Source organism: Marmota marmota, unplaced genomic scaffold (genome assembly GCF_001458135.2).
Source record: "Marmota marmota marmota unplaced genomic scaffold, marMar, whole genome shotgun sequence".
Classification (NCBI taxonomy): Eukaryota; Metazoa; Chordata; class Mammalia; order Rodentia; family Sciuridae; genus Marmota; species Marmota marmota.
This window is the reverse complement of record NW_026000016.1, coordinates 10,599,159-10,612,025: the sequence shown is the minus strand read 5'-3', so window position 1 is coordinate 10,612,025 and position 12,867 is coordinate 10,599,159. Positions and strand designations below refer to the sequence as shown.

At 33.3% G+C, this 12,867-nt stretch overlaps 1 protein-coding gene across 1 annotated transcript in view; it reads left to right on the top strand.

Annotated features, from left to right (window-relative positions):
- Window positions 1-821: 821 nt before the first annotated feature.
- LOC107140247 (mitochondrial poly(A) polymerase) overlaps window positions 822-12,867 on the top strand; it is a 31,399-nt gene continuing 19,353 nt past the window's right edge. Inside the window, exons 1-4 of the mRNA XM_048809777.1 lie at window positions 822-1,018; window positions 5,692-5,864; window positions 6,366-6,599; window positions 8,070-8,319. Of these exons, the coding sequence (XP_048665734.1) occupies window positions 862-1,018; window positions 5,692-5,864; window positions 6,366-6,599; window positions 8,070-8,319 (814 nt within the window). The 5' untranslated portion in view covers window positions 822-861. The remainder of the gene's footprint in view (window positions 1,019-5,691; window positions 5,865-6,365; window positions 6,600-8,069; window positions 8,320-12,867) is intronic.

Sequence of the window (12,867 nt, the reverse complement as noted above, 5' to 3'; positions counted from 1 at the left end):
GTGCCATTTACTATACCCTAAGTTATTATTGAAATCATTGCACAAATACCTTACCTCCCATTACTCCATCATTATAAATGACAGGGATCAAAGTCTCTGAAGTTCTTTCTTAGGAGGAGTTTTAACTACACTGCGTTCAAGACATGATATGTCAAGAGCTTTGTAATGTTTTGAACAACTAATAATAATTTTTAAAAAAAAGACATCTTAGAAATTAGGTGCCGTGTTCATTTTGAAATTTTCAGTCTTGTCTGCTTTTCTCCCCACTCGTGGCGTGTATAGGAATCAGCTTTTTGAAACTTTCCTCTTTTATGAGAGGGGGTGGTAAAGAAATGTAGTCCAATTAGAAATTTGCACTTAGAAACAAAAGGAGAAATTATTCAGGGGAAGGGGAACAAAGAATGAACTCAAAACGGAGCCAGTCATATAAATCATTTTATAGTCACATACAAACCGATAAGAATTGTAACGCTTTTGAAAATAAACAAAACTCATCTTTTGTAGGGGACAAAACAATAATATTGGGAATAGGACCTTGGTCTGACTTCTGAATCTCATTAATTTTCCTTTTCTGTAAAATGAGAATGAGCTGTAAAAGTTAAGTTACACTTTTTAAAGTGGAAATAATACTACTTACCTCACAAGAATACAGTGAGACATACAAACGCTTAAATTTGGATAACATAAATGTGCTCGAAACTTCAGGCGATTTTCTGGCTTCAGTTTCTTGTTTTATAAGCCAACGTTTTCCTTCTAGTTTGGCCCTTGAGGCTTCCCGTTGTTTTTGTCTCAGAACGCATGCGCAAAAAAAAAAAAAAAAAACCATTGACCTTTGAGCTTGGCCCTTCCGCTCCTTTAACTATGGCGGTTCGCGGCGTGGGGCGCTTGACCTGCCTGTCCCTGTGTGCCCAAAGAAACGCTCGATTCCAGCGTCCTGTTTTTAGGCCTCTCAGTTGTCCAGGAACTGTAGCCGCAGACTTCAGGAGAGAAGAGCAGCCCTCTGGGAGCGCGGCGACAGGTAATGGCTCTGGGTCGTCGGTTCGCCATACCTCCGTCCCACCGCGAGCCAAGAAAGGGAAGAGACTGGGCATCGCGGAGAACCCGTTGGCGTGTGGAAATGGCCGTGGATTCTTTGGCACAGCTAAGGCTGTGTCCCGCCCGCCTTTCATTTCACGAGGGAGACCTAAGGCCGCCTCCTTTGCTGAAGTTGCTTGTGTGCCGTTTTGAGGGTCCGCTCCTGTGTACAGTAATGAGATTGCCTAAGCCTCAGTGAAGCTCAGCAGGACTACAGTTAGCCAGCCCATAATAATATGCCTCCTGTCAATCAAAATCCCTAAGATGTGGCCGAAGGCCGAATGTAGTGAAGCCTAGTGAATTACCAGGACTTCTGGCTCCCAGAAATAGGGCTCTACTGATAAAATTTTCGGCTGTTTAGTTTTGGGCTGTTTTGAGCAAACTCTGTTTTGTAACACATTTTCATTCACTGTTGTGGGTGGCACGAGTGTTCTAAATTTGTATATGCTTCTTTGTGTATTGAAAAGCCCATTCTTACTCAACCCCTCTTGTGGCTCAAGAGCTTGTGTATGCTATTTATAATTCTTAAAACAATCTTGCTACAGATATATGCTTGTCTTCATTTTACAGATAATAGGAAGAGGCTTAAAGAACTAAATAGCTTTTGCATGACATACAACTTAGATCTTGAGTAAAGTTGCCAAAGAAGTATTTATTTTTACCATTTCTTGGAGCTAACGTTTTAAGAGATGAAGTTATTTCTAGCGGCAGTTCAAAAGCATATTAAACAAGTAGAATATTGTTCTTTTATAAGTTATTGTCTTCATAAGACTCATGGACAGAGTGCAAATACTCATTACATCTCATTGAAATATTGATTGGATTCTATTTAGTAGAAGCTGTTCCATAGAAAATTTTTCATTAGTCCTGCAAATTTGAGTAAGGATTTTGCCAAAAATGCTACTGTAAGTTAATATTTGTGTAGTGCTTTAAGTTTGAAAGTATTTTCATGTGCTCTTTGAGATCTTCCATACCTGTGGACTAGGTATGAAAGGAATTATTATTTACTACATTTTATAGTTGAGAAGACAGACTAGTTCAGCTGGCTTATTCAGTCCTTCCCTATTTACATATGGCACAGATTAAAGTAAAACCCACTTTTGATTTCAGGGTTTTCCTCTTCACTTAGTGGCAAGAGAATAAGAGTGTTATTCAGGACTCTTTTGAATGCAGGTGGCAAAACTTAACTCAAATTAACTCATTAATTCCCATGTTCCTTGATGTGGGACACCTGTAAAACTTTAAATTGAGAGCAAATATACCACGATGGTAGCTTTTGAAATAAAGGTTGTACTTTTTAGAGTTCTATTATTTTGAAAAATAGGTGAATGTGTTTGAAATGCATATATGTATATATGTATACATATATATGTTTATATGTAAGGGATGCCTAAGCTGTAGATTATGATTTCCAGCCTATTTTAATGCACCCGTGTCAACTTCATCGACATTCACAGAATTGAAAGCTTGGGACTTAATGGGTTAAGTAGAATAGAGAAGATATACCAACCCAGGTAATCCAGCTCCAGAAACACGTTTTTATTGCTTTAAGGTCTGTTTGATTAATGTAGTAGTCCGTGTGAGCCTCATCAGGTATTATTTGGTGGCCTTGTAATTTCAGATTCTTCTACATGACGTTTTTATGGTGGGGATGATAATGGGCAACTCTGTTCACATGCTTGCAGCTTTTCCAAAAGAAAGAGTAAACTTTTACCTGAATTTGACAAATTCCATGAAAGAGCTTTCCATTGATGATTTGCCCACCCTTTGGACCAAAAGGAAGTTTCCAAAAATTGTCTGGTAATCTTGGCCTGGCTCATGGGGTGGGAGTAAGTGTGATGGGTAGGATAATTGTATTGACACTTCTACAACTACACAGTGTGTGTGTGTGTGTGTGTGTGTGTGTTTTAAACAGGGGTGTGCTGATATCAGAACAGGTGGGGATGCATACCAAGCAGCCAAACAACAGCTAAATTCTATAGGAGGCTGTGCAGTATATTAGATGTTTGTTTTTATGAAACTTTTTTGTTGTTGTTAAATCTGTAATGATACCTGCTGTGCCTATCTAAAGGTTCTTAGGAGTTTCAGAAGAGAACATATATGTGACTGACTGGAAAACTGTCAAGTGCTGCTCAAAGAGAAGATGTCATAGTGTATTTGAAGGCAACGTTTAGCTTTTAGGTTCTCATTATAATGTTTTGGTTTTTTTTTTTGTGTGTGTGTGTGTGTGTTTTTGTTTTTTTCTTCTTTCCCAGGCTATAAATCGTCCCTTTATGTATAGTAATTCTCTATTATAGTTTCTAGTCTTTCTGCTACTTCTTTCTGAGTGCTCCCTGGCTTATTAATATTCATATCCATTATATTTAGAATGGAATATATTTCCCATATGTGTCCTGACCAGAAAATAGCAAAGGAATGCTATTATCCCTTGGATTAAATGTCTTAAAGAACTACTGCTAGTTAATTTATATAGTGTCTTTATTTTGTTTTAATATGCTTTGAAAATGTCTGGTTAGTTATCATTAGGGTAAGAGGTTCTGAGGAGCATTTATACTTTTACATTATAAACTTTTGTACTATTTGACTTTACTTTTATAGTAAGCAGGTGAGCATCTGTGTAGACTCAGTGAAATCAGAGGCAAGAATGTATACAAGTGGTAATTACAACTGAAAAAGTATCAAGATGGACTAAGCAGAGCCTGTAGCATAAGAAGAGAAGGAAATAGGGACCGGTAGGAAGGAGGACAATCAGCAGGGACTGGTAGGAAGGAGGACAATCAGTAGACTGAGATCAGATTAAACAAGAATAGAGATGTCTGTGTCCTAAACATGGAAAAAGATGTTCTTCTATATTGTTAAGTAAATGTTTATTTATTTAACTCCTGAGACCTCTAGTGTTAAATATATATTTAAATTGTAGTATTAAACAACGCTACAATTACATTCCTTCATAGAAGCTGAGGTAAGGTAATACAGAGATGTAAGAGATTCTACCATGGATAGTCAGAAATCTTTACAGACCTGAGCAAAATTTGGAGGATGAATGGGAATTTACCAGATATAAAATGAGAAGATGGGCATTTCAATAGAGGGAGAAGACAAAAGATAGTCCATAGTATGTGACAGTATCATGTGTTTACACTGCTGTGTATGAAAAGTGCAAAGGGAAGAATAGTAGAAACTGACATTGAAGAGGGAAGATGGGACAAAGTGTGAGGAACTTTATAACTGTGCTGTGGAATTTGGACTTGATCTTAAAGGTAATGAAGAAACTGTTTAAGGATTTTAAACAGGCAAATTAAAGAATTAGGCTTTTATAAAAATATATTTTTAGATGTTGATGGACCTTTATTTTATTCATTTATTAAATGCCATGCTGAGGATTGAAACCAGTGCCTCACACGTGCTCGACAAGTGCTCTAACGCTGAGCCATAACCCCAGCCCAGAATTAAGGCTTTTTAAAAAACAATTTTATAAAGATTATGTTGGCAGCAGCATGGAGAATCACTTGAGAAGGACAAAGCTGGAATGACTGAGAACAAATTCGGAGTCAAGCTATTGTGACAATACAGGACTGAAATAAGAGTTTAGCATTAAAGAATTGATACTGGGAATGGAGAGAAAGGCTTATATTCAAAAGGATGTATTTTCAGCATCTAGTACACTACGAATATCAAACACTTTGGTTTGATCGCATGTTAAAAATGATGAGCAGGTCAGGGACAAGAATTTTCTGATTTGCCATTAGAGATTTGCCCTTTAGCTAATACTTCACGATTCAGCCAGCTTCTACTGTCAATAACCCATATTTATCTGTCTTGTCCATGAAGATGTCTTGGAGTTGCTGAAATTCAGTGATAGTGTAGGTGGAATATTTCCTTGATCCATCAGTTTTGTGGCTGTTTGAAAGAAAATGAGGCTAAAAACTCCTGATTTCCATATAGCTAAAAGAAGCACTTTAAGCTACTTAACTGGAAGTTAAATATCTTGGAGGCAAAATGAGTTGTTAAAAAAGAAAATTAGTGTTTGGCTTTAATGTTTTCTTAGAACTTAAGTGATTTCTTTTTTCTTTATATATGTAGTTCATTTGTTGATCTTCCTTTTGTGGCCAGTAGATGATTAATATTTATTTCTTGACTATCACAGTTCTTGTCTTCATCCTCTGTTTGTAAAACTCCTTGTCTGTAGAAAGGTACTTAAATGGGGGGTGGGGAGAGAAAATGCCCCAAATCCTTAGTGAAATTATTATGAGCTTTTCTTGGGTAGCAACTAGGTTTTAAATTCTTTAATTTCTCTATAATATAGGTCATATGATAGATAATAACTTAATTGTTAGAGACTGATCAAGACCCTTGACAAAGAAAAAAAATCCTTAAAAACTTAATTCACTGTATTGAACTTGTAAACTCATTGTCTCAATACATTAGGCTATGATAATTTCTTGTGGGAATGCACCTATCATTGTATTAAGATGACTTTAATTCTTCAGGATAAATACTGAGGAGTGGTATAGCTGGGTCATATCATGGTTCTATGCCTAGTCTTTCAAAGTATGTTATAAATTTTACATGTAAGTATATATGTATGTCATGGAAATGTTTTTGTTTCATTCATAGGCTCTGAAGACAGAAGTCCCAAAAAGAGATTCACTGAGGTGCAAAAAGAAAGACGAGAACAGGCACAGCGAACTGTTTTAATTCATTGCCCAAATAAAATCAGTGAAAAAAAGTTTCTCAAGTATTTATCCCAACATGGACCTATTAATAATCATTTCTTCTATGAGAGCTTTGTACGTATTTGAAATACAATCTAATTTAATGTTCATGCTTTTGAAAGGTAGATGTTTTTTCTTGTTGACTTTTTGTAATATGGTAAAGTTAGATTTTCTTTTTATGTCCTACATCTTGCCTCATCTAAATTTTTTAATTAGGTTTTTCTTTTGACATGAGAATAAAAATTCATAACAGCAGTATTTTAGAATTATAAATAACATTTGAATGATCCGCTTATTTGAATACTTTTGATAATCTAATATGCTAGATAAAGTGCAATGGGAGGGAATCTTTGTTTTACCTTTTAATTTTCAATTTCAGCATTCTTTAAAGTTTCTCTTAACTGAAATCTTTGTTTTCTTAATCTATTTATAATGACCAAAACAAATGCTCATGTTAGAATCATATCATTTGTAGATTTTTAAAAAGTAGTTTTTATAGCATATGATAATTATTATATTAAACATTTCATTCTGAAGTGCATTTTGTTTTTCTCCTTTTTTGTATTTTTGGTATAGGGTCTCTACGCTGTTGTAGAATTTTGCCAAAAGGAAAGTATATGTTCACTGCAGAATGGAACTCATACTCCAAGCATGGTCACAGAGGCTGCAATTCCATTCAGGTCACGTTTCTTCAATTTAAAGCTAAAGAATCCATCAAACCAGACTTCTGAACGGCCATGTATACAGTCAAGTAATCAGTTGCCTCCTTCAAGCAAGAAGCTTTTTGAATTACTTTGTTATGCAGAAAGTGTAAGTTTATAGGTATACTTTAAAAGTATTTATGACATTATTATAGAAATTCTTACAAAATATGCACACTGTAGTATTGTTTAATGGGTATAGAGCTTTAGTTTTACAAGATGGAAAGGGTTGTGGAGATGGATGGTGGGATGGATGCATATGCACAACATGAAGAAGAGTTTTCTTCCATTTCTAGCTTTCTAGGAATTTCATCAAGGCTCAACACATCAAGTAAATGTCAGGTTTTTCACACTTCAGATTATTTGTCTTGATAATTGGTATATGATCTTGAGATCATACAATTTTTCTCCTTATGTCTTTTTCACAGAATAAACCTAAACTTAAAGTATATTTTTAAAAAATGCATTAGTATTATTTTTTTGCCAATTTTTTACAGCTTTACTGTTAATAAATTGGATTATATAAAAAATTCAAACTACAGAATATGTTGAGTAAAGAGTGAAAGTAATCCTCCATTCCACACCCCATGCCCTCTTGTACTTCTCAGAGGTAATCAGTCTTCCAAAATTTTGGGCCTTTTTGGATGATTCAAATTTTCTTTCTGTTTTCAACATAATGAACGTTGTGGCCAGTGGATGATTAATATTTATTTCTTGACTATCGTAGTTCTTGTCTTTGTCCTCTGTGCTTGTAAAACTAAACAACATGGGGCTTGCAAAAAGTAGTTTTAATAATGAATGTAAATTGTACTTGGTATTATGTAAATTTTTAAAGTGCTTATTTCTAGTTTTGTCTCTTTTCTTTGTCCTAATATTGTTTTATCTTGATTTTTCTAGACTCTTGAACGTTTAGCTAGTTTTGTAGCCCTTAGAAAGAATCAATTCATGGTTTTATTAAAATATTGCCATTTTTTGGTTTAATTTTCTAACTTTTGAATTCTGTACTTCTAATATATACATTTATTTTCACTTTTTTTGAGTTGAATGTTTAGTTCACTTATTTTCAAATATTGTTTTTAAGTAAGGGAATTTGAAGTTATGATTTTTTTTTCTTTTTTACTTTAAATACTAAAACGTAGCATACAATTTCAAAGTCTGATTATTTTAACACCAATCTTCTGGTGAATGTACAGGTTGATTATAGATATGTAAGCCTTGGGTTTTTATGACTTGAGTTGTTGGTTGCTTCTGATGTTTCTTGCTCTTTAACATTGGTTTCCTAGTTTTGTGATTGTTTTGACCTCCTCTGGAGCACTTTGCTTACTTTTTGTTTTCCTAAAACAGCTTTCTACTCATTTCTTGCAAAAAGTAGTTTTAATTTTAGTCAGCTTTTATTTTGCTAGTGTTTTCAGTGCTTTTTTAAAAAATTGTTTTTTTTTAAAAACCTACTTTTAAGACTGAAAGAAAAAAAGTGTATTTTTAAGGTACGTCTCTAAAGCCGTCTTTAGAAGTAAAATGACAATTATTTATATGACCTGTACATTTTCTATATTTTGTGGGTTTTGTTTTGGCCAGCTAGATAGATGATCAGTTAAACACTCTCCTGAAGGAATTCCAGCTAACAGAGGAAAACACCAGGCTCCGGTACCTCACCTGTTCTCTTATTGAGGACATAGCAGCTGCATATTTTCCAGACTGTGCAGTCAGACCATTTGGCTCTTCAGTGAACACTTTTGGGAAATTGGGATGTGATTTAGACATGTTTTTGGATTTAGATGAAATTGGAAAACTCAGCACTCATAAGGTAATTGTATTTTTGTTTTTCATTACTATAATCATTTAAAGTTAGGAAATTGGAAAAGTGAAATCTTTGGACTTAATAAAATTTTAACTTTATTTTTAAACAGTAACATTGTGATTAAAGAATTTGATTTATTTGCTATTGATTCTTAGGAATTGTAAAGTCTTTGTATTCATTTTATATAGGGAATCACTTATTGTCACTACTCTATGCATAATTTGTTTTTTTAAAAAAAAGCATTCTTTTCAATGGTGCATCGTTTTTCCTTTAGGTAAGGTTGCTTATGTTACATTGTATGCATCTTAACTAATGTTTTTATCTGTGATCTTCCTATTGAAATATTTCTAAATCTCCTTTTTGGCTAAGTTTTTCTTGTTTTGATTTTTATTTTATTCAAAGGCTTTGTTCTTTAGTTTCAGCCTTTATTGTTAAGTTTGGGGTGCTTCTTATAAATAGTAGGATACTTAAGATTTTTTGAAAATATGTGCTTAAGAGTTTTTTTAAGATATATGCTAATTAAAGATCATAATAGTTTTGCTATGGAAACATTAGCAATGAAATATAGTGTAGAAATTAATGACTCTTAAATTCATCCGGTTCTTAAAGCCTTATTTTGTACATTAGTGAACTCTTCTGTTGCTTCCTGTTACTTTGTTATCTTTTTTGGCACTCCACTTTGTTGTTTAACTCCTTATGTACTTGTTTTATTCTTCTGCCTAAATTGCGAGGAGTCAGGTAGAGTGTGTTAGACTTTTTGGTATGTCTACAGCACTGTGTATGCTACCCTGTGTGCAACAGTTACCAAACTGATTATTTGCTGATAAATAAATGAAGGTTATTTACTAAGTAGATTTTAGATTTATCCATTATCTCAATGCATGAGAGATGCGTACATGTGAAATGTCATTTAACAATCATTTTAGCATAAAAATCCTAAGCTAAAATCTGGCTTTCATTTTACCTTCAGCCTTGCTTTTTCTAGTAGGTCTCTGGCTCCTAAAGGATTTATGTAATAGAAGTAAAAATTAATGGCTGAGTCCTATTTTCTGTTGTATAGATGAGTGGTATGTGCAATGTGCCTCTTTATTAGATTATCTGCATTTAGGTAGTGTTAGAAGAATAGCAAATATTAGTAGGAATTGTCTGTTGAGTTAACTGTTCCTTTTTTTTTTTTTGCATTTTTTTATTTGTTTTAATTAGTTACACATGACAGTACAATGACCTTGACATATCATACATTTGAATCAGATGGGATATAATTTCTCATTTTTCTGAGTGTACAGGTTGCAGATTCATATTGGTCATGCAGTCACATATATACACACAGTAATAATAATGTCTGTTTCATTCTACTATCCTTCCTATCTCCCCATCCTCTCCTCTCCCCTCCCATCACTTCTCTCTACCTAATCTAAGGTAACGCTATTCTCTCTCCCTTTTTTTTTTCTCACATCTTCATTACATGTGTTTTGTATAATGATGAGGGTCTCCTTCCACCATCCATGCGAGTTAACTGTTTCTAAAGAATTTTTCTCTCTCAAATAAGTAAAAAGTGGAAAAACTTCTTAATTGAAGAATAGTTTTTGAGAGTATTCTACTTTTGCTCTTTATAGTTTGTTTTTTTTTTTTTCATCATCTAAATCTTCTACAATTGCATTGTTTTATTTCTGTGCACCGTCAATTTATTTAATTACCCCATGTGGTTCTTATTCTCTTGTTTTTTATGTCTGTCAGATCAGGCTGATTTATGCTTTAGTAATAAATAACCCCCAAATCTCAGTGACTTAACCACATTGACTGTTAACCAAAGTGACAGCAAGAGGTTAACAGTCAATGTGGTAGGATATCACATTCCTGTGTTTTGCTTTGGCCAAAAAAAATGTTAGCAAAGGCTTCATCTGTCACTTCTAGGCATAATTCATAATTAAGTTCACAATTCTCGAATTTTCTGTCTGTATTTCCGTTACTCAAATCTGGTTTTTGTAGTAGTATTTTCGCTTCTGTTACCTCAAAGATTTTATTCTTTCATTTATAGTATTAATTTTGTAAAAATCTAATTATCACTTTTCTTGGGAATAAGTCTAACCCTTCCTATGCTTGAGCTTTTGAGGCCTACATTACTCCTCTATCATCAAGTATGATAGTCCACTTCCAATTAATATTCTTTTACCATCCTGAGATGATTTGACCCAGATTGGGTTTTTTCTTTTGGTCCTATTTAATATTCATGGAAAATGTTTCTCTTTCTTTGTTTTCCTGTAAAGGCACCCCATACTTAATTTGCTGGTTGTTTTTGTTTGTCCTATTTTTTATTTAAATTTGTATGTGTTTGTATTTTAAAATAGAGTGGACTAGGGAAAAATATTAAAGATGTTAAACCAAAATGATTAAGCCAGAGTTTTGAAACTTTAATGTTTTTTAAGGAAAATGTGTTTTTATTCCCTTTAATAAAAAAGCATTCTAGTAAATAGGAATCTGTCTAGAGGGCAAAACTTAATAGAGAAATATAACATGTTTATAGGTGTTGTTTGTCTACATGTAATATTTGTATGTTTATTTAATCTATTTTTTCTGATTATAGAGTAGTAGATAACAAAAACATACACTGTGACTATCTCTGCTGATCTAGTCATCTCCAGGAATAACTACTGTGAATATGTACAATGTGTTTTATTACAGGATTTTTTTCTTTTGTATATATAAGTGCTTTTTTAAAAAACAATACTAACTCTTACAATTTGTAGAGTATAATTTAATCTATAGATTGTAACTTGATTTTTTTCCTGTTAATAGTGTCTTGAAATTCAGTCTACTGCTGCATCCATGTCAGTGACTGCATAGTATTCTTTTAAATGATTGTATCTTAATTAACTTAACCAGTCCTCTGTTAGACAATTAGGGTGCTATCATATCTTCTAACCTTTATTGCCAGTTATTTTAGTTAATGTTCCTTGGTTGGACACAACAGAAAGAAGCTCAAGCTAGTTTAACTAAAACCCAGAGTGAATATTGTGGATGAGTCTTAGGAATGTTCTGGAATAAGGAAGTATAAACTAAAAAGAACCCATGAAGTATCTGTTTCTCTTCATATATTTGCTTCATTTATCTCTTTCTTTAACCCCCTTCACTCTACCCTCTCACTTCTGTTGATTTTCTTTACTTTTTCATGCTTGTGGTATAGAATATGTGCCCCAAAGCTTCAGAGTTACATATTTCAACTACATGGTTATCTCTCAGTCTTAGTTTTAATTTCTAGTATAGATCTCTGGGTGAATGCATGGTATGCTCCTAAAGTGCTTAGATAGATTAGCTCTCCATGATTTGTCTACTCAGCTGAGAAGAATTGGGTAGATTTCCGTGATAAATGTTGTTGTGGACTTAATCCCTTTAGGGGAGTGTGTTCTAGAAGAGGGGAAGCTTATTAAGGTAGTTAGAGTTACCAAAAGAATTTACCACATGAACAATGCTTTAGAGAATGGACATCTTTGTGAATTGACTCATTTATGAAACTGTTTATTTAAAATAATTTCCTATATACATTCAGCATTTCAATAGATACTGACAATTTCTATAAAAAGTATGTCTGAGTTTACACTGCCACCAATATTATATTCATTTCCCTATACCTACCAGTGCTGGAAGTCAGCTTTTGACAGATTGTTAAATGAAAAATTTCATTGCTTATCTTTTTTTGCCCATTAACAATGGCATCTTCCCCTCCTCCATTTGTATGAACTCTTCATGAATTACAACATCTACAATGCCACTGTTAACCTGCTTTGTGTGACGTGTATTACTGCTTTGTTTTGTATTTTATCTAGTATTGAATGTATGCTTTACTTTAATGTTATCAGTTTTTTATGTAATCGTATTACTTCTTTTGTATAATTTGGAATTTAGTGTCATACTTAGAGAATCCTTTGCTGTTGTAATATTTCATATCTTCTGCTACTTTACTGGTGCACCTTTACATTTTAGTTTTTGATCCATGTTGAATTCAATTTGGTTTTAAGACTAAGGATGTAGTCTATTTTTTAAAATGTCTTCTGGAGTCATCTGTAGAAGAGGGATTTTTCTCTACTATATATAGTTCATTTTATTCAACATCAAAAATTCCTATACATAATTGAGTCTATGTATATTAGTTTCTTTTATACTCTTTTACTCTTATAGGCTTATAATTTTAGCTATTAAAATGTAATGGCTTACTGGGAGAGGGCAAATATATGTTCACTGAATTTATAGAATAAGTAGTTGTATGTATAGTATTGCTTTAGAAGTTAATTAGAAAAAGCCATTGATTTTTCAAGTATTTTATATTCTGGAGAAACAAAAGGCAACTAAGGATATTTTTTTTTTTTTTTTTTTCTAATTTTTTTATTGTGGGTTTGTTTCAAAAATTCATTACAAATTTCATTGCTATATCATATTCCACACTTTGATTCAAGTGGGTTATGAACTTCCCACCCTCACCCCATACACAGATAGCAGCAATTCACATCAGTTTCACATCCATTGATTTACAAATTGCCATCCTAGTGTTTGTTGTGCTCCGCTGCCTTTCCCATCCTTCACC